The sequence below is a fragment of the Podarcis melisellensis genome (assembly GCF_964234715.1).
Source record: "Podarcis melisellensis genome assembly, chromosome: 12".
NCBI lineage: Eukaryota > Metazoa > Chordata > Lepidosauria > Squamata > Lacertidae > Podarcis > Podarcis melisellensis.
In genome coordinates this window covers 56861785-56889140 of record NC_138544.1, presented here as the reverse complement: position 1 = coordinate 56889140, position 27356 = coordinate 56861785, and the positions used below count along the sequence as shown (strand labels likewise).

Here is a 27356-nt window from a genome sequence, read left to right as displayed (position 1 = left end):
TAGATGCTAAGGTCCTTCGGAATTTATTAAAATTAAAACTTTCCAGCATGGACATTCACAGACCACTGCTAGGTGGTGGGAGCCCATCGCAGATGGACAAGTGTTTTTTTCACAGAAAGTCAGCAGGCAGGGCACTAGGTTTTGGAAATCCCCATGGACAGGCCTTGCTCAAAGAGAGGGATGAGGCTCCTGATGCTCTTCGGATGTTGCCGGACTGCAGCTCCCATCATCCTGGACCAAAAGCCATGCTTCATGGGAGCTGAAGTCCAGGAAGTGCCCTGAGAACTTTAGGTAGAGGACTCATTCTGACCTTCCCACGAGAATCATTCCCAAAAGCATTCCTGGGTGGGCCAGAGTGCCTGTAAAAGGGATTGCATGTATGCATTTGAAAGCCAAAGTCAGGTCCTTTCCCAAACTTGGTCTCCCACAGTTTTGGGACTACAACTCCCATCATCCCTAGCTAGCAGTAGTCAGGGATGATGGGAACTGTAGTTCAAAACACAGCAAAGTTTGGGAAACCCTGTTTTACACAGTCACACAGCCATGCTGACCCTGGGGTGTGTTCAGGTGTGGATTGCGGGGGGTGGCACATTCATAACGAGAGTCGCCCCCTATTTCCTTGGGCCCCGCTCCTCCCGAGTATTACGAGGTGGTCTGTTAGAGGTCCTGCATCCGTCGCGCTCACTCCCCGAGGCGGCTGTAATCTCCCAGGACAGAGCGCACCGTCTCAAAGGCCTGCTCAAAATCTCCTTCCTCGCAGCCATGCCTCCAGTACCAGTGCAGGAAAGCGTTGCTCTCGTACATGGCCCTTGCCCGCTGCTCCACCCGCTGCAGGAGGTCAGCTGAGCTGCTGTGGTTGGCACAGATGGTCAAGCTGTGCCGGCCGGGAGCCACGAGGCTGGCAGCATCTGGAGGGAGGACAGAGGTGGTGAATTAGCACAAGCTCTGGTAAAGGTAAAGGGACCCCTGACCATTATGTCCAGTCGTGGCCAACTCTGGGGTTGTGGCGCTCATCTCACTTTACTGGCCAAGGGAGCCGGCGTACAGCTTCCGGGTCATGTGGCCAGCATAACTGAGCCGCTTTTGGCGAGCCAGAGCAGCGCATGGAAACGCCGTTTACCTTCCCGCCAGAAGGTATCTACTTGCACTTTGACGTGCTTTCGAAATGCTAGGTGGGCAGGAGCAGGGACCGAGCAACGGGAGCTCACCCCGTCACGGGGATTCGAACCGCTGACCTTCTGATCGGCAAGTCCTAGGCTCTGTGGTTTAACCCACAGCGCCACCCGTGTCCCTACAAGCTCTGGAGCCAGCCTAATATATATATATTTATAGCAGATGTCCAAAGCACATCATCAGCATGCGTTGGGAACTGCATGCAAAGATGCCACCACCCCATGGAACATCCTACCCAGGGATAATTCATAATTCAGCCAGGACTTTAAAACTAATTGTGCTTGGATATAATATACAGTTGGCTGCATGGGAAAAAGTATGGAAGGACAATCTAGAATTTACAGGGTGTTATACGCTGAAAGAAAATTACAGTCATACCTAGGGCTACAGACGTTTCAGGTCTGTTTTTTCAGGTTTTTCAGGGTACGGACCTGCCAAAACCTGTAAGTTCCAGAACGGGTTACTTCCAGGTTTCGGTGGTCGCACATTCACAGAAGCGCCGAATTGCAACCCGCGCGTTCACAACCTGAGTGTCCACTGTATATACAGTTGGCTGCATGGGAAAAATTATGGAAAGACAATCTAAAATTTACAGGGTGTTACACATGCTGTTGGTATCCAACACTAAGCAGGTTAGCGAAAATGTCTAGGACTAATTCAAGTGTATGTTGGAAGTGTAAGGAAAAAGAGGGCACTTTTGGCCACATGTGGTGGAACTGTAAACAGATTAAGGAATTCTGGGAAATGATATATAATGAACTAGAAAAAATATGTTCAAAATAACATGTTTTGTCAAAAGACCAGAAGCTTTTCTCTTAGGAATTCTAGGTGCAGACATACTGAAGGATATGAGAAGACTATTCATGTACAGCTTCAAGGATGTAGTTGCCCAGCGATGGAAAGAGGAGAAAATGCCAACAGAAGCGGACTGGCAGATGAAATTATTAGACTATGCAGAGATGGCAAGATTGATAGGGAAAGTCAGAAATCAGGAGGAGCAAAACTTCAACAGGGAATGGGACAAATACAAAATGTATCTAAAGGAACACGGTAATCACTTGAGTTCTTTGGAGGCTTTTAACAACTCCTGCAATGTTAAAGAGACTTTGGATATTGTGGAGAACTTCAATGTGGATAAATTATAATATGCAGTTGACTTAGATATACTAAGGACCCACGGAGGGGGAGGAGGGGAGTCCTAAGATTGAGAAGAATATTGTTTAATTTTGGAGTATCAATGTGTTAACCTGAGATTTATTTTGTAAAATCAATAAAAACATTTTTTTGTGCTTTACGGTTTGGCCCTCTTAAATATCTGTGTTTCTCCTTTCCCATATTCCTCATTGTCCTGCACTGCATTTCAACTGTTGCTATTTGTGAGCTGCTCAGAGAAAACTTGTGTTATTAGGAGGTTTCACTACAGTGGTACCTTGGTTCTCAAACGCCTTGGTACTCAAACAACTTGGAACCCAAACACTGCAGACCTGAAAGTAAGTGTTCCGGTTTGTGAACTTTTTTTGGAAGCCAAACATGCTCCATTTTGAGTGCCACGCTTCTGATTTGAGTGTTATGCTGAGGTCTGTTCAGCTACTGACGGATTGATTGTGTGACTGCAGTACATTGTTTATTGCTTTCATTTTATGGATTAATGGTCTCGTTAGATAGTAAAATTCATGTTCAATTGCTGTTTTAGGGGTTGTTTTTAAAAGTCTGGAACGGATTAATCCATTTTGCACTACTTTCTATGGGAAAGAGTGCCTTGGTTTTCGAATGCTTTGGTTTCGGAACGGACTTCTGGAACGGATTAAGTTTGAGAACCAAAGTACCACTGTAGATAGATGCAGTAAGCAGTACAGTAGTACCTCTGGATGCGAACGGGAGCCGTTCGTACTCTGAAGCGAACGCAACCCGCGTCTGCACATGCTGCGATTCGCCGCTTCCGCGCACGAGTGTGACATCATTGTGAGCGTCTGCGCATGCGTGAGCGGCGAAACCCAGAAGTAACGCGCTCTGTTACTTCCGGGTTGCCGCGGAGCGCAACCTGAAAACACTCAAGCCGAAGCTACTTCAACCCAAGGTATGACTGTAATAGTAGTAGTAATAATAATAATAAAATTTACGGCATGTAATGCCTTAAGAGAAAATATTATGAAAATGATTTACAGGTGGTACATGACCCCAACCAAGCTCGCAAAAATCTATCATTTGCCCAACAATAAATGCTGGAAATGTAATGAGACGGAAGGAACTTTTTATCACCTTTGGTGGACCTGCCCGAAGATTAAAGCCTTTTGGGAAATGATTTATAATGAAATTAAGAAGGTACTTAAATGTACTTTTCATAAGAAACCAGAGGCATTTCTCTTGGGCATGGTCGGCCAACTGGTGTCAAAGAAGGATAGGACGTTTTTTATGTATGCTACCACAGCAGCAAGGATCCTCTTAGCAAAGTATTGGAAGACACAAGAACTACCCACACTGGAAGAATGGCAGACAAAGGTGATTGACTACATGGGACTAGCGGAGATGACCGGCAGAATCCGTGACCAAGAAAAAGAGACGGTGGAAGAAGATTGGAAGAAATTTAAAGTATATCTTAAAAATTGTTGTAAAATTGATGAATGCTAAAATGTCAAGGGAAAGGAAAATATAGAATTACAGCTGTAACTGATTAAGTGTTAGAAGAAGCTTAAAAAGAAAATAAGTAATTAATTAATTGGTGTGAAGAGTTGCTGAAGAAATTTTAAAACGGATGCAGAAAAGGGGAGGTAAGGGGAAGTCTGAGAAGTAAGGTTATGAAAAAAGTTTTTGAAATTATACATGTTTATATGTTTTTGTTTGTTTATGTGCGTGTGCTGTTTTGTCTTTTATTTGTGTTGGAAAACCAATAAAAAATTACTACTACTACTACTACTACTACTAATAATAATAATAATAAAATGTCCTGGGCAGAACCAGAACCAGGGGCTTGCGAGACTGACCGGTCCAGTAAGTAGCAGCGAAGGGGTTCCACGAAACGCAGCGGTAGCCTTGCCTCAGCTTCCTCAGGACCAAACTGGGGTTCGCGAGAAAGGCGTCTTCCCGGGGGCCGCGGGCCACAGCCAGCACGGCTGTGCTCTGGTGCTGCCGGCAAGCCTGCTAAGGACCGAGGCACAAAGGAGATGGATGAGCCCTCGCCACCCGACCCACCACCTGCTGCCCTTCCCCGAGACTTGCATCCACGGATGCTCCCGAGGGAGCAGGAATTCCTTCGGCTAAACAGAGCAGGAACAGGGAAATCCAGCCGGACGGTTTTCATTAAGGGTACAGTATTTGTTCTTTGAAACTACCTTCCAAATTCCGCTTTGGGCTGGATTTTACGAAGAGTTTGTTCCATGGGCAAGGAACTGGATCCGGCCCAATCGCCTTCTAAATCTGGTCCACGGACGGTCTGGGAATCAGCGTATTTTCACATGAGTAGAATGTGTCCTATTATTTAAAATGCATCTCTGGGTTATTTGTGGGGCATAGGAATTCGTTCATTACCCCCCCAAAAAATATAGTCCGGCCCCCAACAAGGTCTGAGGGACAGTGGACCGGCCCCCTGCTGCAAAAGTTTGCTGACCCCTGACCTTCTATCCCAGCTGAATTCCTAGTATGATCTGCTATCCGAGACAGGAGATTCTTCCTCCGAACTCTACACTGCAGCCTGCACGGGGGCAAACACCCAGAGGTAGAGAAGCCCAAGTTACTCATTTAACTCCCCCCAGTGAAAGGATACAGGATTTCCATCCAGAGACTGGCGAGGCAGCGGCTGCAGCACGGAAGACGCTAGGCTGTCCCAAAACACCGTCCCCCTGTAGAAATGAAACACAGGCCCCACTCACCACAAAGGCAATCCCATGTGGAGGAAGGTAGGGAGCAGTAACTCGAACAGTGTCAGAGAAATTACCGTATTTTTCGCACTATAGGACGCACCGGTCCATAGGACGCACCTAGATTTGGGAGGGGGAAATAAAGGGAAAAAAATTATTCCCCCCCCCAGGCGCGGGGCTGGGGCGGGGGAAGCCCGAGCTTCCCCCTCCCCCAGAATGGGACCCAGAGCTCTGGGAGCTTGTGGGGCTGGGGGAGGAAGAAGCCCTCCGCCAGCCTCCAAACCATGACGGGAGACAGCGGGAGGGCGCGCTGCGCCTCTCCGGCTGTCTCCCGAGTTTGCGGGGCTGGCGACGGGGAGGAGCAGGCTTCTCCCCCCGCCAGCCTTCTAGCCAAGTCGGGGGACAGCGGGATGGCGCGCTGCGCCTCCCCGCTGTCCCCCGATCTTGTGGGGCTGGCGGTGGGGCTCTCCTGAAGCCTGGAGAGCGAGAGGGCCTGCATTCGCACCATAGGACGCACACACATTTCCCCTTCATTTTTGGAGGGGGAAAAGTGCGTCCTATAGTGCGAAAAATACGGTAACTCTTTTTTCAAAGAAACGAAACAGCTCAGGAATCCAGGCCTAGTTAGACCCTCAGCAGATCAGCTGTGGGGACTGAAGGCCCTCGCTTTTTCACTTTCCCCGCCGGAATATGAGACTCCATCGCCCTGCCTGTCTTTGCTCCCCCCTCTTCATACCTCTTTTGGTTCTGGGAGACCAGGGGCAATGGCAGCTGATCACAGCAGGAAGGGGAGACCCCCAGCAACCTGCTTCCCCAGCAACCTGCCTCATCTCTGCTTCTTCTTTTTTTAAGTGTATCTGAAGAAGTGTGCATGCACACGAAAGCTCATACCAAGAACTAACTTAGTTGGTCTTTAAGGTGCTACTGGAAGGAATTTTTTTTTGTTTTTAAAAAAAATTATTCAAAATTATAACAAGACATATTATCCAAAAACATATCATCCTTGTCCCCCCCCCCATTTTTCCTCCCTCCCCCACCCTCCCCCACAAAACCCCCTCCACCCCCCCACCCCCGACTTCCCTCAGTTCCAGTCTTTGGTTTCTCTAAGAATGCTGTTTTCTGCATGTTACAAAGTTGTATAGATCCTGAAACTATTTAGCTGATTATTATCAATAAAAGGTTTGTGAATGTTTATTCAAAACCTGCCAAGGAGTCCAGTTCGCTTTGTTGCGTCTTCAGATACTTTGTAAAGGGTTCCCATTCATCCTTAAAGTCACAGTTATCCTTGTCCCGTAGCTTGTATGTCAGTTTTGCCAGTTCTGCATAGTCTGTCAATTTTTCTTGCCATGATCCTTTAGTTGGGGTTTCTTCAGTCTTCCATCCTTGTGCTACCAGAACTCTCGTGGCCGTTGTCGCAGAGCCTCATCTCTGCTTCTGGGCTCCCTTCCTCTCCCTCTCCGGACTGCTCTCTGCCCCAGACTCTCCCTGCTCACTGAGCCCAGTTGCCTCTTCAGCTTCCAAAACCTCCTTTTCCCAGTCTGGCCACTCATCTCTGTCCCAGAAACAAGCCGCCTTTCCCTTGGAGGTTCCCCAGCTGGTGCTTTCGCTCCATTCCTCTGCATCTTAGCCAGCCTGTGACAGGAGTAGGCTTATACCAAGCCAGGCCAAAGGCCCATCTAGTACACAGGTAGACAGTGGCCCTCCAGGGTTTTGGAGAAGGGGATGCTATTTGGGACTGAACCTGCGACCATCTGCATAACGACTGAGCCATTCCACTGTCTATATACCAGTTAAACTGAAGAAGATTGGAAGAAATTTAAAGACTATTTACAGAAATATTGGAAAATCAATGAATGTTAGAATGATGTCGGATAGAAATTAAGTGGTTTCCAGCTGTCATGTCTTAAGAGAATATGGAAAAAAGGTTTAGAAGTAGGTTAAAGGTTATTGATAAGGATTTACTGAACTAACAATTTGAATTGGAATACAAAAAAAGGGAGGTATGAGGAGGTCTGGGAAATAAGTTAATGGAAAATAAGTTATGGAAACTTTGTGTGTTTTTAATTATTTTTATTTTTGTATTTTTGCTATTTTTCTTTTTTTTCTTTTTGATTTTTATTGTATTAATATTGAAAATTCTAATAAATATCTTTTAAAAAAAACAACAACTGGGTCAGCCAGCACTATATATTCTGGTACTAGAGTGGTACCTTGGGTTACATACACTTCAGGTTACAGACTCTGCTGACCCAGAAATAGTACTTCGGGTTAAGAACTTTGCTTCAAGATGAGAACAGAAATTGTGCAGTGGTGGCGCGGCGGCAGCGGGAGGCCCCGTTAGCTAAAGTGGTGCTTCAGGTTAAGAACGGTTTCAGTTTAAGTACAGACCTCCGGAACGAATTAAGTGCTTAACCCGAGGTACCACTGTATTGAATTTTTATTTTATTTCTATGTATTCAAATATATATATAAAAATAATTTTTATTTGGTTTTAAAAGAATAAGAAACAAATGCAACAAAACAAACACAAAAATCCATACACAGAAATTACTCTGAATCTCGTGACTTACTCCGACCTCATCCGTGGGTCCCAATAATAACATTTATAACTGCCTATCAGTTTGTTGGGATGCGGGTGGCGCTGTGGGTTAAACCACAGAGCCTAGGACTTGCCGATCAGAAGGTTGGCGGTTCGAATCCCCGCGACGGGGTGACCTCCTGTTGCTCGGTCCCTGCTCCTGCCAACCTAGCAGTTCAAAAGCACCTCAAAGTGCAAGTAGATAAATAGGTACCGCTTCGGCGGGAAGGTAAACGGCATTTCCGTGCGCTGCTCTGGTTCGCCAGAAGCTGCTCAGTCATGCTGGCCACATGACCCGGAAGCTGTACGCCGGCTCCCTCAGCCAATAAAGCGAGATGAGCGCCGCAACTCCAGAGTCGGTCACGACTGGACCTAATGGTCAGGGGTCCCCTTTCCCTTTATCAGTTTGTTATCTCGTTTTTTGCCCATCTAAATTGTCCGTAATTTTTCATTACATTACAAGAGTGTTTAAAATCCTGCTAATGCTGTCATCTCCTTACAGTGGTCTCCTAAGTAAACTATAATTTTTCCCTGTTCTTTTTTAAAGCTTTTGTCCTCTTGGTTCCTGAGCTTCCCAGTTAATTTTGCCATTTCGGAATAGACCATCGTCTTGGTTTGCCATTCTTCTCTGGTCGGGGTTGTCTCTTCCTTCCATCTCTGGTCTAATAATATCCGAGCGGCAGTTGTTGCCTACTTTATGTATGAAAATAGAGACCTCACTCTACACCTTTGTTTGAAATGGAGCTGTTTTAATGAAAATAAGACTTTGGCATGGATTCGGCATTCTAGCTCCCGGAGGCATCCCTGGACTTGACCCTCCAGCTGTTTTGGGACTACAACTCCCATCATCCCGTGCTAATGGGACAAATGGTCAGGGATGATGGGAACTGTAGTCCCAAAACAGCTGGAGGGCGAGTTTGGAGATGCCTGCGCTAGGGCAACAGGGCTTTTCCTCCACTAGTTCAACCTCCTGCAATGCAGAGTCATCTAGTATCACCCCCTGCAACACAAGCAACACAGTAATAATAATAATAATAATAATTTATTTATACCCCGCCCATCTGGCTGGACTTTCCCAGCCACTCTGGGCGGCTTCCAACAAAACACTAAAATACAATAACCTATTAAGCATTAAAAGATTTCCTAAACAGGGCTGCCTTCAGATGTCTTCTAAAAGTTTGGTAGTTGTTTTTCTCTTTGACATCTGGTGGGAGTGCGTTCCACAGGGCGGGTGCCACCACCGAGAAGGCCCTCTGCCTGGTTCCCTGTAACTTGGCTTCTCGCAATGAGGGAACCGCCAGAAGGCCCTCAGTGCTGGACCTCCGTGTCCGGGGTGGATGATGGGGGTGGGGACGCTCCTTCAGGTATACTGGACCGAGGCCGTTTAGGGCTTTCAAGGTCAGCACCAACACTGAATTGTGTTCAGAAATGAGTTGAAGCCTCCCAGTGAGGCCCCTGCTCCTACCTTGTGCTGGATTGGGCTGTGTGGAGGAACTTGAAGGCGGGCATGGGGCAGACGGTTCTCAGCAGCTCCCAGGGCTCCATCCCCATGCTAACCCCACTGAAAAACAAGGGACAGGGCATTGAGAAGAGCAGACGCAACAGGCAACACCTGCCCCAGAGGCTCCCAAACTATTTTGGGGCTGGATAATAATGATGATAATTTTATACCCTGCCCATCTGGCTGGGTTTCCCAACAGAATACAGTGGTACCTCGGGTTAAGTACTTAATTCGTTCCGGAGGTCCGTTCTTAACCTGAAACTGTTCTTAACCTGAAGCACCACTTTAGCTAATGGGGCCTCCTGCTGCTGCCACGTCGCCGGAGCACGATTTCTGTTCTCATCCTGAAGCAAAGTGCTTAATCCGAGGTACTATTTCTGGGTTAGCGGAGTCTGTAACCTGAAGCGTATGTAACCTGAAGCGTCTGTAACCCAAGGTAACTTAGGGATTCTGCTTTGGCGACTGTAACACTGGCTTAAGGAGCCATTTGGCACCTATCTTATATATACAGTGGTACCTTGGGTTACAGACGCTTCAGATTACGGACTGCACTAACCCAGAAATAGTACAGTGGTACCTCGGGTTACAGACGCTTCAGGTTACATGTGCTTCAGGTTACAGACTCCGCTAACCCAGAAATAGTACCTCAGGTTAAGAACTTTGCTTCAGGATGAGAACAGAAATCGTGCTCTGGCAGCAGCGGGAGGCCCCATTAGCTAAAGTGGTGCTTCAGGTTAAGAACAGTTTCAGGTTAAGAATGGACCTCCGGAACGAATTAAGTATGTAACCAGAGGTACCACTGTACCTTGGGTTAAGAACTTTGCTTCAGGATGAGAACAGAAATCATGCTCCGGCGGCACGGTGGCAGTGGGAGGCCCCATTAGCTAAAGTGGTACCTCAGGTTAAGAATGGACCTCCGGAACAAATTAAGTTCTTAACCCGAGGTACCACTGTATTAAAAACACTAAACATTAAAAACTTCCCTAAACAGGGCTGCCTTCAGATGTCTCCTAAAAGTCAGACAGCTGTTTATTTCCTTGACATCTGATGGGAGGGTGTTCCACAGGGCGGGTGCCACCACCGAGAAGGCCCTCTGCCTGGTTCCCTGTAACTTGGCTTCTCGCAGGGAGGGAACAGCCAGAAGGCCCTCGGCGCTGGACCTCCGTGTCTGGGCTGAACGATGGGGATGGAGACGCTCCTTCAGGTATAAAGGGCTGAGGGCGTTTATGATGGCAGTTGTAGTCCAGAACGCGTGTTGGGTGCTAGGCTGGGGATCGCAATCTCAGGTGCACACGTCTGCAGAAAGCATTTGGCCTTTCTTAAGAGAATGCAATGGAACGGCTCTTCAATCAAGCGCTGGCTGGGCAGGAAACAGCAAAAGCGAGCCCCTGTCCCAAGAGCCTGCCTCAGACTCACCTTTGTGATGTGAAAATCTTTAGTGGGCAGAGAAGCCCAGCGAGGCAGGAAGCGAGGTAGGCATTCATAGAAGGGAAGGAGACTTGGCACGAGGCTTCAGGAGTGTCCTTCCTCGCCAGGGGAGCGGCTGCCTGCTTCAGCACCTCGTCGTTGTGAAACAGAAGTACCCCGTCTGCATACCTGGGAGGAGTACAAAGCTGGGTCAGGGTCATTCTGATAGACTAATTTATTATTGTTGTTGTTGTTGTTTAGTTGTTTAGTCGTGTCTGACTCTTTGTGACCCCCTGGACCAGAGCATGCCAGGCCCTCCTGTCTTCCACTGCCTACCAGCATGGTCAAACTCATGCTGGTAGCTTCGAGAACACTATCCAACCATCTCGTCCTCTGCCGTCCCCTTCTCCTTGTGCCCTCCATCTTTCCCAACATCAGGGACTTTTCCAGGGAGTCTTCTCTTATGAGGTGGCCAAAGTATTGGAGCCTCAGCTTCAGGATCTGTCCTTCCAGTGACCAGAATTCAAAAGCATCAATTCTTCGGCAATCAGCCTTCTTTATGGTCCAGCTCTCACTTCCATACATCACTACTGGGAACACCATAGCTTTAACTATACGGACCTTTGTCAGCAAGGTGATGTCTCTGCTTTATAAGATGCTGTCTAGGTTTGTCATCGCCTTTCTCCCAAGAAGCAGGCGTCTTTTAATTTCGTAATAGCTCTCACCATCTGCAGTGATGATGATGATGATGATTATATATCCCGCCTTACAGTAGCTACTACTATGTTATAACATCCACTGTCCTGTGATATCATATGAGTTTGTACTACTGATGAAGCCCAAGACGACGAAACAAGGCTAATATTTCAGAAATCCTTGGCGAGATGAGCGCCACAACCCCAGAGTCGGTCACAACTGGACTAGGTCAGGGGTCCTTTTATTCATAGTATCAAATTGTAGATTTCAACAGAAGTAACTCACACCTGTCTATAAAATGTGTGAGATCATGTTATTGTATTTATTTGCATTACTTAGAGCTTTAACTACTGATGAAGCCCAGGACGGCAAAACAAAACAAATATTCCAGAAATCCTTGTCTTAGACTTTGTGAAAGGGTTTTGTGGATCTGTAACAACCTTTCAGAGTGCCTGGCGTGCTCTGGTCCATGGGGTCACGAAGAGTCGGACACGACTAAACGACTAAACAACAACAACAACAACCTTTCGTGTGGATTGTTGGACTCTATGAACAGACAGGTGGAATAGACATTTTCACATGTATGGAACTTATGCATAAACTGATTAGAGAATGAACTGATCCACTGGGTCTTCTACTTTTCCCGTTGAACTTTATGAGCTACTTCTGTTGAAATCTACAATTCAATACAACGAATAGTATATATTATTTTTTCAAACCTACAGCCGGTTATGTCTTGTGTGTTTATTGAATGTTTCACGTAACCAGAGGTTTGTTGTTGTTTTGCGCTTGTTTATATATGAACAACTTGCATATAAACGCAGGCTTGCAATGGATAAATTCAATGATATTTGGAATCCATTCTTACAAATACTGGAACAGGTTAAGATCTGGTGAAGTACAATAACAACCTTGTGAAATATACAGTTTGGGGTTTCCCACCCATCCTCCCCCCTTGTTTTCCCTTCTGCACAGGTTCTGTTTCTCCTTATTGTTTGCATCTCACCATGCCTGGTGCAAGGGACGCGGGTGGCGCTGTGGGTTAAACCACAGAGCCTAGGACTTGCTGATCAGAAGGTTGGTGGCTCAATTCAACAGGGTGAGCTCCTGTTGCTCGGTCCCTGCTCCTGCCAACCTAGCAGTTCAAAAGCACGTCAAAGTGCAAGTAGATAAATAGGTACCACTCTGGCGGGAAGGTAAACGGCGTTTCCGTGCGCTGCTCTGGTTCGCCAGAAGCGGCTTAGTCATGCTGGCCACATGATCCAGAAGCTGTACGCCAGCTCCCTCGGCCAATAAAGCGAGATGAGAGCCACAACCCCAGAGTCGGCCACGACTGGACCTAATGGTCAAGGGTCCCTTTACCTATGTCTGGTGCACATATAGTTAGGTACTTTTTGAACTTTCAATAAAGATGGTTTTTTTAAAAATATGCTTGCATGCTTGGAGGAGAACCATTGAAATAAAGTGGAAATGCCTAACTCTGGCACGTTCATTCTGACCTGTCTACCCTTAGTAGCTCTTCAGTCAGCTATATTCCAGTGTCGTTGCCTTTCCCCTTTTGCTGGCCAAGCCTTGTAAGAGATAGACCTTCCTTTACTCACCTCTGAAGCCAAGAAAGGCACAGCAGGGCGTTGTAGTGCTGCAGAGGGCTCTCACCAGCTTGGTGCGGGGCCACCGAGACGGACAGGATGTGGCCGAGGGGGTACTCTTCTCGAATGGCTTCGCACAACCGCGAACTCAGCCCTAGGGGAAAAGAGCCCAACGCAAACGGATTAGCATTGCTTAACACCAGAGAAAGAAGGAGTTGCTATTATTATCACTGCTAATAAAAATAATAAGTATAAGAATGAGGAAATCCCGACAAAAGAACAGCGGCAAGAGAAATTGATGACTTATGCAGAACTGGCTAAATTGCGAGATAAGGACAACGGTGACTTTAAAGAAGAATGGGAACTTTCTACAAATTACTTTAAAAGACAACAAAATGAATTGGACTCGTGGCAGGTTTTGAATAAACATACACAAATTTATTGATTGATAGCATGGTAGATAGATAACGTAAGGATTTGCATAATTTTACAGCATGCAGAGAATAATATGTGTTGAGAAATCAGAGAGAGGAGCTGAGGGAAGTCTCTGGGGGAGGGGGATTTGAGGGGGTGGGGGGAAGGGGGGGAAATAATGAATATGATATGTTTGGATAAGTTGTTGTGTTGAAATTGCTAATAAAAGTTTTTTTATATAATAATAATAAGAAGAAGAAGAAGAAGAAGAAGAAGAAGAAGAAGAAGAAGAAGTTGTTTAAGTATATGTCACCCATCTGACTGGGCTTCTCCAGCCACTCTAGGCGGCTTACAGCATATATAAAAACACACCAAAACATCAAGCATTTTTTAAAAAAATCCTATACGAGCAACAAACAAACAAACCAATAAATTGATAGAAACCAATAACAAGAATAAAGAGTTTATAAAAGGTAAAGGTAAAGGGACCCCTGACCATTAGGTCCAGTCGTGGCCGGTTCTGGGGTTGCGGCGCTCATCTCGCTTTACTGGCAGAGGGAGCCAGCATACAGCTTCCGGGTCATGTGGCCAGCATGACTAAGCTGCTTCTGGCGAACCAGAGCAGCGCACGGAAACGCCGTTTACCTTCCTGCCGTACCTATTTATTTGCTTGCACTCTGACGTGCTTTCGAACTGCTAGGTTGGCAGGTTGCAGGGACCGAGCAACAGGAGCTTACCCCGTTGCGGGGATTCGAACTGTTGACCTTCCGATTGGCAAGTCCTAGGACCTGTTTAGTGGAGTTTGTAATGTTTGATGTTTTAGCGTGTTTTTAAGATTCTGTTGGGAGCCGCCCAGAGTGGCTGGGGAAACCCAGCCAGATGGGTAGGGTATAGATCATAAATTTATTATTGTTGTTGTTGTTGATTATTATGAACCATCTTCAGAGGCAGCCCACACCATGCCTTTAAAAGCACATGGCTTCACCCAGAGAATCCTGGAAACTGTAGCTCACCGCAGGTGCTGGGAAGTGTAACACCGTCAGGTGCAAACCACGGTTTCCAGGATTCTTTGGGTGAAATGCATTGTGCGGCTGTGGCCGTAGTCAGGGGAGGGGAAAATAACTTTTGTTCAAGCGATGTCCTCACCAGCTCCTGTGCCCCCACTGAGGCTGTGGAACAGTACAGTCCCACCGTAGAAATCCCTTTTCTCGGCCTCTTTCTGCAGACTCTCCATCGTCCGACTGCACAAGCTCTGCTCGCCCTCCGAACGGACGCCGTGATAACCTGTGAACCGCAAAAGGTACAGACACCAAATGAGAACAGCTGCTGGAGACGAGCAACAGGGCAGGAGGGTCCCTGCTTTTAATTATAATTTTTATTAAATTTCTGTTTCACATTTTAGAATACAGTCATACCACGTTACGTTTGCTTCATGTAACGTTCTTTCAGGTTGCGTCCCACGGCAACCCGGAAGTACCGGAAAGGGTTACTTCTGGGTTTCGCTGCTCACGCATGCGCAGAAGCGCAAAATGATGTCATGTGCATGTGCAGAAGCGCCGAATTGCAACCCGCGCATGCGCAGATGCGCCACTGCGGGTTGCGCTCTTTTCATGTTGCGAACGGGCCTCCGGAACGGATCCTGTTTGCAACCAGAGGTACCACTGTATTCACTTAAACAACCTTAAAATATCAGTGATTTCCCTTCCTCTTTCCATGGTTCATTTTGCACAGCATAAATCCCTACATATTTTATATACCTTTTTTTCGCTCTATAAAATGCACTTTTCCCCTCCTAAAAATAAGGGGAAATGTGTGTGCGCCTTATGGAGCGAATGCAGGCTGCGCAGCTATCCCAGAAGCCAGAACAGCAAGAGGGATCGCTGTGCAGTGAAAGCAGCGATCCCTCTTGCTGTTCTGGCTTCTGGGATTCAGAATACTTTTTTGTGTTTTCCTCCTCCAAAAACTAGGTGCGTCTTGTGGTCTGGTGTGTCTTACAGAGCGAAAAATACAGTAAACGAAACCAAGCAGTATTCCATTATAACAGGCACGTCCAACTTCAAAGACATTGCAATCTATTCCCACTATAAAAGAAACTGGCATCTACCCACTGGATTGACCAACACTGTTGAGCTTTTTTTAGAAATCCAAAGTTGTTGAGTTTTTTTTAGAAATAAGAAGTAGTTGAGCTTTTTTGGGGGGTGATCAGGGTCCCACAATCAGCCGCGATCGACCAGTAGATCGCGATCGACCTGTTGGACATTCCTGCAATATAACATCCACCAAAACTTCCCTACACTGTTAATTTTATCTTAATGCTGCTGCCCACATTTTCAAATACAGTCGTACCTTGGCTCCCGAACGCCTTGGGAGTTGAACATTCCAGCTCCCGAACCATCAAAAACAATCAGCTTTTGGAAGCCAAAAGAACTAGCTTCCGAATGGCTGCATGAGCCATGCTTTGGTTTCTCAACGTTTCAGAAGTCGAGGTACAACTGCACACGCAATTTCCCTCCAGTGTGAGAGCCAGTGTGGTGTAGTGGTTAAGAGCGGTGGACTCGTAATCTGGTGAACCGGGTTCGCTTCCCTGCTCCTCCACCTGCAGGGTGACCTTGGGCCAGTCACACTTCTCTGAAATCTCTCAGCCTCTCCTGCCTTTCACTCCCTTTAAGGAGTCTGAAAGCGGCTAACATTCTCCTTTCCCTTCCTCCCCCACAACAAACACTCTGTGAGGTGAGTGGGGCTGAGAGACTTCAAGGAAGTGTGATTGGCCCAAGGTCACCCAGCAGCTGCATGTGGAGGAGCGGAGATGGGAACCCGGTTCCCCAGATTACAAGACTACCGCTCTCAACCACTACACCACACTGGCTCTCAAGCAGGAAAGGAAGGAAGCCAAGAGGCAGAGATGAGTCAGGCTGTTGAAGAAGCCCTTCTGCTGTGACAAGCTCCTCTCCCTGCTTATCTCCCAGAACCAGAAGAGGTCTGAAAAGGGCAGAGCAGAGGTTGGTTGCATGCGGGCGCTGACTCCGGATTGCTTGGGGAAAACCCTGGAAAGACGACTGTGGAGAGGTGGGGACCTTCTGTCTTGGCAAGTGATCCATGGGTCAAGACCTACTAGGGATGATCCGCTGTGTTCACGAGGCCTGACACTCAACCAAGTCTGTGCAGATGTTCTTGCTAATAAAAAGTTAACTCCAGCATTGATGGGGCTTGGACGATTGCCATGTGCTCTATGTGGGGCTACCTTTGAAGGTGACCCGGAAACTACAGTGGTGCCTCGCTAGACGAAAAGAATCCGTTCCGCGATTCTCTTCGTCTAGCGGTTTTTTCGTCTTGCGAAGCAAGCCCATTGACAGCTTAGCGGATTAGTGCTAGAGCTGTCAAGCGGCTTCCAGCGATCAGCTGTTAAGCGGCTTATCAGCGGAACAGCTGATAAGCGGCTTAGCGGCTTAGGAAAAGGGCAAAAAAACACAAAAAAACCCCGCCGGGGGACGCAAGATTTTTTTGTCTTGTGAAGCAACCCCATAGGGAAATTCGTTTTGCGAAGCGCCTCCAAAACGGAAAACCCTTTCGTCTAGCGGGTTTTTCATCTTGCGAGGCGTTCGTCTTGCGGGGCACCACTGTACAACTAATCCAGAATGCGGCAGCTAGACTGGTGACTGGGGGCGGCCACCGAGACCACATAACACCGGTCTTGAAAGACCTACATTGGCTCCCAGGACGTTTCCGAGCACAATTCAAAGTGTTGGTGCTGACCTTTAAAGCCCTAAATGGCCTTGGCCCAGTATACCTGAAGGAGCGTCTCCACCCCCATCGTTCAGCCCGGACGCTGAGGTCCAGCGCTGAGGGCCTTCTGGCAGTTTCGTCACTGAGAGAAGCCAAGTTACAGGGAAGCAGGCAGAGGGCCTTCTCGGTGGTGGCATCCATCCTGTGGAAGCCCCTCCCATCAGATGTCAAAGAGATAAACAACTACCTGACATTCAGAAGACATCTTAAGGCAGCCCTGTTCAGGGAAGTTTTTAATGTGTGACATTTTAGTGTATTTTTGGTCTCTGTGGAAGCCGCCCAGAGTGGATGGGGAAACCCAGCCAGATGGACAGGGTACAAATAATAAATTATTACTAGTAGTAGTAGTATCGCTACAACGGAGAACTCTGGGGCTCTTACCATAAGCCCAGTTGCTGCCTCGTCCCTGCTTCCCCATGATGAGATTGGACTCTCTGAATACCCTGGTTTTGGGGTGGGGGGAGGAGAAAGGAAGAATGATGATGATGACGATAAGGATGAAACTATCAGAGAGACTTTATTTGGGTCTGTGTGCACTAAAGCAATAGAATAAAAATACGCTTCGCGTGGTGGTTCTGTTCCTGGCCCCCATGCGTGTCGCTGCAGCGCATATAAGCGCACTGCGTCACCCCCCCACCCCCATTTCTACCTTCTTCCAGTTCCAAAAGGGATCATATGTCAACTGGATGCACCTAAACTGGTCGTAACCAGGAAAGTGGATTTCTGCAATCTGAACCAAAGGAAAGTGCATATAAAGCTTATTTTGCACAATTTAGCATTCTGGCTAAATGGGACGTGGGTGGCGCTGTGGGTTAAACCACAGAGCCTAGAACTTGCCGATCAGAAGGTCGGTGGTTCGAATTCCCGCAACGGGGTGAGCTCCTGTTGCTCGGTCCCTGCTCCTGCCAACCTAGCAGTTCGAAAGCACATCAAAAGTGCAAGTAGATAAATAGGTACCGCTCTGGCGGGAAGGTAAACGGCGGTTCCGTGCGCTGCTCTGGTTCGCCAGAAGCGGCTTAGTCATGTTGGCCACATGACCCGGAAGCTGTACGCCGGCACCCTCGGCCAGTAAAGCGAGATGAGTGCCGCAACCCCAGAGTCAGTCACGACTGGACCTAATGGTCAGGGGTCCCTTTACCTTTCTGGCAACCTTTCACCACTGGAAATCCCGCTTACCCAACCCGGTTTCTGAGATTTCAGCAGATGCTAAAAGCTACCAAGCCTCTTCTCGGCTATGCAATCTCATAAAAGGCTTGTCCCCTCTTGTATCCTTCCCCATATCCATGGAATACAGTGGTACCTCAGGTTACATACGCTTCAGGTTACAGACTCCGCTAACCCAGAAAGAGTGCTTCAGGTTAAGAACTTCAGGATGAGAACAGAAATCGTGCTCCGGCGGCACGTCGGCAGGCCCCCATTAGCTAAAGTGGTGCTTCAGGTTACGAACAGTTTCAGGTTAAGAACGGACCTCCGGAACGAATTAAGTACTTAGCCCGAGGTACCACTGTACTCACTACCCGAATAAATCTATTAACAGTGGCCCGGAGATTTCTTACGTTGCCTTGCAAGGAATGCAGGGCGGCGGAGCTGGAGCCCCCTGTCACTTACCCTCTTTTGACTTGTTTCTGCAGTTTCCTCACCACTTTGGGTTCACTGTCCACACAGATGGCGCTCAGATGGCCATCCTGGGAGCAGAACGGGTAACTGGAAGAGACACAGCAGCGGCTCACATCAGGGAAGACCCAAGACACCCTCGGTCCACTTGAAATTCCTGCATTGCAGTGGGATGGACTAGACAATCGTTGGGGGCCCTTCCATCTCTACAATTGTATGATTCTATGAATCCTGGAGGGACGCGGGTGGCACTTTCGGTTAAACCACAGAGCCTAGGGCTTGCCAATCAGAAGGTCAGCGGTTCGAATCCCCGCGACAGGGTGAGCTCCTGTTGCTCTGTCCCAGCTCCTGCCAACCTAGCAGTTCGAAAGTCTTGGAACTTTGAAGTGTCAGGCATAGCCCTATTGGCTTTAGCCCAAACGTAGCAGAGTTTTCCTGCACAGCGAAGAAGCTAGTTGCGGCAGTAATGACTAGTCAGCTAGACTCAGAATAACTATTTACAGGATTTATTAAAAAGGAGAAAATAAAACCAGCAGAGTTTCTGCATACAAATAAAAGCAAAATAAATCCTCTCTTTTCTCTCTCTCTCAAAACCATACACAGCACTTCTACTCCTAACACACCTCACATCAAACTGAGCTAGCAATCCCTAGTTAAGAGTTGAATGCTGGTCGTTAACCAATCAGAGTAAGCAGTTTCTAGGTCAAGCTGACCTGGGCTTTCTGCCAAGAGTAAATTGACACTGCCTTGAGTTAATTGTTTGAAGCCAGAATCTGCAAGTTTCCCATGAGAATCAATTAACAGAAACTGAACAGAAAGCACGTCAAAGTGCAAGTAGATAAATAGGTACCTCTCCGGCGGGAAGGTAAACAGTGTTTCCGTGCGCTGCTCTGGTTGCCAGAAGCGGCTTAGTCACCCTGCCTGTGGACAAAAGGCCGGCTCCCTCGGCCAGTAAAGCGTGATGAGCACCACAACCCCAGAGTCATCTGCGACTGGACCTACTGGTCAGGGGTCCCTTTACCTTTATCCTTTACATTTGAAGGACGCAGGTGGCACTGTGGGTTAAACCACAGAGCCTAGGACTTGCTGATCAGAAGGTCGGTGGTTCGAATCCACGCAACGGGTTGAGCTCCCGTTGCTCGGTCCCTGCTCCTGCCCACCTAGCAGTTTGAAAGCACGTCAAAGTGCAAGTAGATAAATAGGTACCGCTCCGGCGGGAAGGTTAACAGCATTTCTGTGCGCTGCTCTGGTTGCCAGAAGAGGCTTAGTCATGCTGGCCACATGACCCGGAAGCTGAACGTCAATAAAGCGAGATGAGCGCGTGCAACCCCAGAGTCGGCCGCGACTGGACCTAATGGTTAGGGATCCCTTTACCATTTATGAATCACAGAGTGACTCCAGAACTTTGGAGAAATCCCGCTATGCAAACAATCAGTGCAAAGTCTGTTTGAAATCACTGCAATGTAGTAAGTGATGGCTTTTTGTCACTGACAATGCCCCCCAAAATGCGAGTTGCTTAAGGAATGGGAAGCCTGTGATCCTCCAGATGTTGCTGGGATCACAACTCCCATCACCTCTCACCGCTGGCCCTGCTGGCTGGGGATGATGGGATCTGGAGTCAAGCGGCAGATCAAACGCCACCGGATCCTAGTCCTTGGGTTAGATGGCTTTCACCATTTCTGGTTTTGAGAAGCCCATTGCTTTTCAGAACAGCTCTAGAAGGAGTTCCAGCCAAGGAAATTAAGAATTGCATCCCTCCCCCCATCATTAGATTCAAAATTAAACCCAGAGCTCTGTATTTGTTCCTCCTGGCTCAGCTACTGAGACATACTTGAGGGGTGAGGACGAAGGCCTGTCTCTGATTTGAAGCCTTTTAAAAAGGCAGAGGAATTGATTGACGTATTTTTTCCTGTCCACCCAGGGGAAAAGGAGGAGGCCATGTTTTTCCCTGGGCCAAGAGGATACAGCTATGATTACTACAGAAACGTAATGTTCATAAACCATTCCCAAGCATTCAAAGTTCTTCACGTGCATCAACTAACTGAACAACTACCCAGCAAGAAAAGTCACAAGAGGAGGATATTAATAGACAAGATAATCAACTGCTTTTATATGCAACAATGGCAGCAAGAGTACTATTGGCACAGAAGTGGAAACAAGAAGAACTACTGACAAAAGAAGGATGGCAGGCGATATTAATGGACTATGCAGAATTAGAAAAGATGACAGGAAGGATTCGAAACCTGCGGGATCAGAGATTCTCAGAGGACTGGAGTAAATACGTGAATTATTTGAAAAGCAATTGTAATCCACAATTACAATTACTAGTAGGATTGCAAGTTTGGTAAGGAGGACTGTACGAAATATTGCAAAGGAAAGTAAAGGTAAAGGGAGCCCTGACCGTTAGGTCCAGTCGCGAATGACTCTGGGGTTGTGGCGCTCATCTCGCTTTACTGGCCAAGGGAGCCGGCGTACAGCTTCCGGGTCATGTGGCCAGCATGACTAAGCCGCTTCTGGTGAACCAGAGCAGCGCACGGAAACGCCGTTTACCTTCCTGCCAGAGCGGTACCTATTTATCTACTTGCACTCTGATGTGCTTTCGAACTGCTAGGTTGGCAGGAGCAGGGACCGAGCAACGGGAGCTCACCCCGTCGCGGGGATTCAAACTGCCAACCTTCTGATTGGCAAGCCCTAGTAATAGTGAAATTAATGAAATGCAGATTAAGTGATAAAGACTGAAAAATCTGCAGATGTCCAAAATATTGTATAAGAAAATATGTTATATGATTTGTGGAGGTTTTATGTAAAAATCAATATGAAAAGTCCCAAGAGACTGAAAGCCCAACTATAAGCCTGTGGTCTGATCCAGCAAGCTCTTCTAACAGACGTACATATCAGCTTCTCGGCTACTTGTGCCGGTAACGATTTGCCACCATTCCTGTCCAATCTGGTTGCCACACTGTCCAATCTGTAGCCACACGGCAGACATGGTTCCTGGAAGAGTAAAGACAGACAACATACCATTGTTAGACACAGGACCTCAGAACAGGCGAAGATGTTAATTGCGTCTCTGGACACGATAAAAGCAGGTGATGTTGAATGGCCATCTTTTGTTGTTGGCATGGGTCTGTCTCGAGTGACAATGGAGTGTGCCTGAGGGGATGAAGTCAAACCACCATGTTGGCAGTACTTAAGTAAGCTCCCTGGGGCACAAGCATGGGCAGTGTGCCTGAAGGTCCTGGGCTGCCCAGAGGACAAGACCCCTTCTCGGCCTCGCTGATGAAGCCCAGAGCAAGATGATTGCCACCTGCTTGGTTTCAAGATTTGCCGGAAGGTGGCATACAACCATTTTAGGGACTCCATTCCAAATACACTAATACCTCCGCAAACGTCCGCCCCACTGACAGTCCATTTTGGCAAATGTCCGTGGCAAACCCGGAAGTACCAGAATGGGTTACTTCTGGGTTTGCTGTTCACGAATGAACAGAAGCACTAAATCATGCTTTGCGCATGCACAGAAGTGCAAATCGCTCCGCACACAGAGCGGAGCTTTCGTCAAGCGTCCAGGGCTCTGGAACGGATCCTGGACTCAAAACAAGGTACCACTGCATGTAAAAAAATAAAAAAATAATTTAGCTTTACGTAATGATTGTACACAACAAACATAACAATTCCAAAAAGAAAAAGAAAACAAAAGATTCTCTCGGATCTTGAGACCTCCCTCCCTGAGTTCCATTTCTAAATTTTATCCCTCCATCTTTTACTGTAATTTATCTATTATATATCCATAGTATCCAAAGTTTGTGTTACTTTACAAGTGTTATTGTATTCCTGCTAATGATTTCAGCTGTTTACACTGGTCTCTAAGATATGTTATGAAGTTATTCCAATCCTTGATAAAGATTTGGTCTTCCTGATTTCAGATCCTTCCCGACATTTTTGCCATTTTGTCATAGTTCATCAACTTGGTCTGGCATTCTTCTCTGGTCGGGACTTTATCTTCTTTCCACCTCTGGGCTACTAATATCCGTACAATGCTGGATGGAACTTTAGATGATGACCAAAACCTGGCTTTCCTTTAGATGTCCTCCAAACGATAACATCTGCTGTGTTATGCTTTCCTTCTCCTACATTGGCGACTTTCCCAGGCTGATGAGCTCCATCTGCCCCTCACTTCTGTGATAGGAATTTTGAGGTCTTAAAGGTAAAGGGACCCCTGACCATTAGGTCCAGTTGTGGCTGACTCTGGGGTTGCGACACTCATCTCGCTTTATTGGCCGAGGGAGCCAGCGTCCAGCTTCCGGGTCATGTGGTCAGCATGACTAAACCGCTTCTGGTGAACCAGAGCAGTGCACGGAAACGCCATTTACCTTCCCGCCGGAGTGGTACCTATTTATCTACTTGTACTTTGACGTGCTTTCGAACTGCTAGGTTGGCAGGAGCAGGGACCGAGCAACGGGAGTTCACCCCGTTGCCGGGATTCAAACCGCCGACCCTCTGATCGGCAAGTCCTTGGCTCTGTGGTTTAACCCACCTGCGTCCTTTATATGTTAAATGTTCAAAAGTGTACCAACCAAGCACATGCATAGATCAGCACAGGAAGACTGACCTGGAACCATTTTTTATTCCCAAACTGACCAAATGTTTTCTATGCAAGGTCAAAGGAAAATGGAAAAGCCTCTCCACTGTCTTTTCCTTCACAAATCCTGTCTTAAGGGCACATTTAAGATATGAATAGGGTGTGAGCCTGTGACCTGGCCCAGGATCTAAGTATTTATCATTACAAAAGACTGGCCAGGCTCCCCAGGCAATCCAATCAAGTAAGCAGGGCATAGGTGCCGACTCCATGGGGCCTGAGGGGGCCCGAGCCCCCTCAAAAATTCGTTTGGGGGGGCTCTGCCCCCCCAATACTTTAAGAAAATTATTAGTTATATTATGCTTTGTAAAATCACAAAATTATGTTGGTATTTTTTATTTTCCTTTTTTGACGATAGTTACCTTTTAAAATACATTCAGTAATGAGTTAAAACAAAGCCACTCCCGATCTAGAGAGGGGGTGGGGTTGCGGGCTCTCGACCCATCAACAATCTCGCGGGGCTGGTGTCAGCCCCGCGAGAAGCGGGGATTCCCCCTAGCTCATTAATATTCACTGCCCATGGCGGCAGCCAATCGGCTGCCGCAAAGGGCGGGCCCTCACAGGTTCACTTAAGGTCGGGGCAGCCCGGGGCTCGCCCCTTTCGTTCCCCCAGCAGCAGCGGTTTGGAGGTCTTGGCCCCCCCCAATATTTTTTATAAGTCGGTATGGGCCCCCGCCCCCCCAATATTTTTTATAAGTCGGCGCCCCTGAAGCAGGGTATACAATCAAGTACCCTGCCAGACAGGAGATAAACGACTCAGATTTCTGCTGTAGACCACCTTTTCTGTGATGTAGGTATATCTGGGGGGGTGGTCTTGGGTTACACCCCTTCTGTGATGTATGTATGATGTATGGAGGGGTGGTCTTGAGCTTGAGGGCAGGGAATTTAAAATGTCTATATAAGGCCTTGTGCGCCATTGTTCTGGGTTCCTCCTCCTTTCCTGCGTGTGAGGGGAGCATCCTGTTGCAACAGATCAATAAAGATCAGGCTTACTAGCTGCTTTGCTTCTCAATATTCTCTGGTTGGCCTCTGTTATTTTCTCCTACCAATAGGGAACCTATGTAAGGACTCTATATGGGCTCTTGGATACCCCATAAGGGAAAGGGGCAGGTTTTTGTTTACAACAAAGCCTTCAACTATGTTCCATGCAGGTCTCCTTTTGCAAATATTCATTTCATACAGGTGTTATTATTGCAGAGCTAGGATCGGTTCTGCCAGGGTATGGAATAAAATGTTATGCATTTTGCCTAGCCAAAGGTAAAATACATAAAACGGAACAAAATGGATTACACAGCTTAAATAATTATTAAAATCATGTTCTATTCTGCCACGGTGGTGCCCTTGGAAGCAGGCTTGGGTTTACTGCTTACTCTTCTGTGAAAAGCCACCAAGGCAGGCGGCTAGTCTCACTGGTAAGGCTATGTTCTCATCAGCATAAACTGATGGCCCAGAGCCAGCTAATCCAGGTGGATTAATGCTTACCAGGGACACTGAATCACAAAAGAAAGATGTTTGTTTTAGCAGGCACCCCATCAGAAAGCAACAAGGAGGTCTCTTCCAGGTGAATGGGAGATGAATAGCTAGAGGCATAAAAGGAATCACTGTATGTTAAAAGGCCAACTGCTTTGTTATGAATGGGGTCCCGGGAACAGTTGCAAAGATCCTGAAATAAATTAAGCACCTAAGCAATGTTGCCTTGTAGGAGGTGTTTATAATGCATAATCCAGGTGGAGCACCTTTGCATTTTCTGAATTGCAGCAGATGGGCAGCAGAAACAGCCTTGTGGTGAAAAGTTACTGCTCCTTTTTGTATGCCAACAGCATAAACGTCCTGCACCAAATCAGACCCCCTGGACCCCCTAGCACAAAATGGTCTATTCTGGCTCTCCAGGCAGAGGGGTCTTTGACATCTCTCAATATCCCATCCAGTTTTTTAAAAACAAAAATGGAGGTTGAACTTAAGTACATCAAGTATGTGATGGCCAGCCTTGCTGGCGATTGGGTTCCAAGTCCAAAGGATGGCTTTCCCCATATTTATTTACCTACTTAATTTCTAGAGCTGCCCCATAGCAGAAGGACTCTAGGGCAGGCATAGGCCCTCCAGATGATCCCTAGCTAACAGGACCAGTGGTCAGGAATGATGGGAATTGTAGTCCCCAAATATCTGGAGGGCCAAGTTTGCCTATGCCTGCTCTAGGGAGCCAGTGTTGGGACTAGGACCTGAGAGATCAGGGTTCAAATCCCCACTCAGTCCTGAAGCTCCCTGGGTGACCTTGAAGTCAATAGCAGCCTCTTAATCTTTCCTTATGGGACGTGGGTGGCACTGTTAAACCACAGAGCCTAGGGCTTGTCAATCAGAAGATTGGCGGTTCGAATCCCTGTGACGGGGTGAGCTCCTGTTGCTCGGTCCCTGCTCCGGCCAACCTAGCAGTTCGAAAGCATGTCAAAGTGCAAGTAGATAAATAGGTACCGCTCCAATAGGAAGGTAAACGGCGTTTCCGTGCGCTGCTCTGGTTCACCAGAAGCGGCTTAGTCATGCTGGCCACATGACCCGGAAGCTGTAAGTAAAATGAGATGAGCGTCACAACCCCAGAGTCATCTGCCACTGAACCTAACGGTCAGGGGTCCCTTTACCTTTAATCTTTCCTTACAGGGTTGCTGTAATGTAGAGATTAGCTGAGTAGCGGGGTGAACCATGGACTCCTTGGAGAAAAAAGTGTGTATAAATGCAATAAATCTTCTTACCTGCTTAAGAAAGCTGGAGAGGCCAGCGAGTTGGAGATGCACCTGTCACAAAACACACCCAGGGAATTTCTAGCACTGTTGTGAACAAACAAACAAATATTATTCATCTATCAGATTTATTACCCATTCCAGGGTGGTTTAATAGCAGCTTGAAAACACAATAAAAGCAAGACAAAAGAAATACTTGTGAGTAAACACGTGATAGGATCAGGCTGCAAACGATGAAAAAATGTGCCCATTTCAGGGGAGAAATCAGGCTGCAAACGATGAAAAAATGTGCCCATTTCAGGGGAGAAATGCGTTGTTACAATGCAAACCAGTCGACATAAAACCACAGGTGAGAGAACTGCAGAGAAAGTCTTAGTAGCAGGAGTATTTAAAGCAGAACACATCAATAATCCGAAATACCGCCGGATGAAGAGCGCGAAGCTCTACACCTGCGTAAAGCGCGCTTCCTTCGGAGCTTGCAAACTGGCTCTGCAAGCCGGAGGGGAAGGAGAAGCGTGTCGGGATGGTGTCGGAAGGGAAGATCCGTGACCTGCAGCCGCGCAGCGCTTAAAGGAAGCCGGCAGGAGAAAGGGGTCGCCGGTTGCGCGGAGCTGCGCCTTTGCGCTTTTGCAGCAAGTAGGAAGTCGACGAGCTACAGTTTCCGTTTGGACGTTTCAGGACTCCGGGAGGAGGAGGAGGAAGAGGAGGAGGAGGAAGAAGAGGAGGAGGAGGAGGGAGGTGGCGGCGGCTGCTCCTCCTAGGAGCACGATCGCCGCCGTTAAACGAGGACAAAAAAAGAAATAAAGCCAGGGAAGAAGGGACAGAGGGAACTCGGAGAGGGAAGGCAAGGAGGCAGCAGCCAGGAGGGCGAGGTTGGAAAAAGCCCTGCAAAAATCAAAATACAAGCCGCCGCCGCTGGAGGATCGCCCATTGGGGGGAAGAAGAAGACGCCTGGATCTTGCCCAGGGAAGGAGCTCGTGGGAAAGGGCCGGAGGAAGGGAGGTCAAGGAAAGGAGAAGGGCGTTTTTGGGGAGGGGAGGTTTGGCGCCCGTCTCCCGATCCTGCCCATTTCTCCGAAGGCGCTCGTCTGGGGCCTAACTTTGCCCACCTTGCCCGCGCGGATAAAATTATTGTTTCGGTTGCAAGAAGCAGAAAAAGAGAGGAGCCTTTTGCAAAGAAGCGAGCGCCGTTTCCCCTTTTCTCCGCTCGAGGATTTTACAAATTGCATTCTTCTTCTTCTTATTTTGCGCGCCGGGGAGCAGTTTGCAGAGAGACCCATGGCCTGATCCTGCAGCCAGCGAGGATTTGCAGCGCTTTTCTTGGAGGGCTTTGGTGGGGGGGGGCGTCCTGTTTGGCTTTGGGGTTGGGGGGGCAAGGAG

At 47.7% G+C, this 27356-nt stretch overlaps 1 protein-coding gene across 3 annotated transcripts; it reads right to left on the bottom strand.

Moving 5' to 3' along the window:
- Positions 1-26432, bottom strand: LOC309353268 (tubulin delta chain-like). 3 transcript variants are annotated; one of them, XM_081882614.1, is made up of 12 exons: positions 26398-26432; positions 25990-26069; positions 21501-21603; positions 18604-18699; positions 17377-17438; positions 14359-14496; positions 12811-12952; positions 10523-10702; positions 9071-9166; positions 4934-5009; positions 4155-4296; positions 1-908 (listed from the first exon to the last, which is right to left on the bottom strand). In XM_081882614.1, the coding sequence occupies exons 3-12, from the start codon at positions 21596-21598 to the stop codon at positions 682-684; spliced, it is 1257 nt and encodes a 418-aa protein (XP_081738740.1). In that variant the 5' UTR covers positions 21599-21603; positions 25990-26069; positions 26398-26432; the 3' UTR covers positions 1-681. The 3 variants fall into 3 exon arrangements, with proteins under 3 accessions (XP_081738740.1, XP_081738741.1, XP_081738742.1); XM_081882615.1 differs by having other exon boundaries at positions 25990-26064; positions 26398-26417; XM_081882616.1 differs by lacking the exon at positions 18604-18699.
- Between the last annotated feature and the right edge of the window lie 924 nt (positions 26433-27356).

Excerpts from the sequence above, each read along its gene's own strand:
- LOC309353268 (XM_081882614.1), bottom strand. The coding sequence starts at position 21,598 with ATGTCTGCCGTGTGGCTACAGATTGGACAGTGTGGCAACCAGATTGGA. Across the intron at positions 17,439-18,603 it reads CAGAAACAAGTCAAAAGAGG|GGTATTCAGAGAGTCCAATC; the intron begins GTAAGTGACAGG and ends CCCCAAAACCAG. Across the intron at positions 9,167-10,522 it reads AAGATTTTCACATCACAAAG|TGGGGTTAGCATGGGGATGG; the intron begins GTGAGTCTGAGG and ends CTTGTTTTTCAG.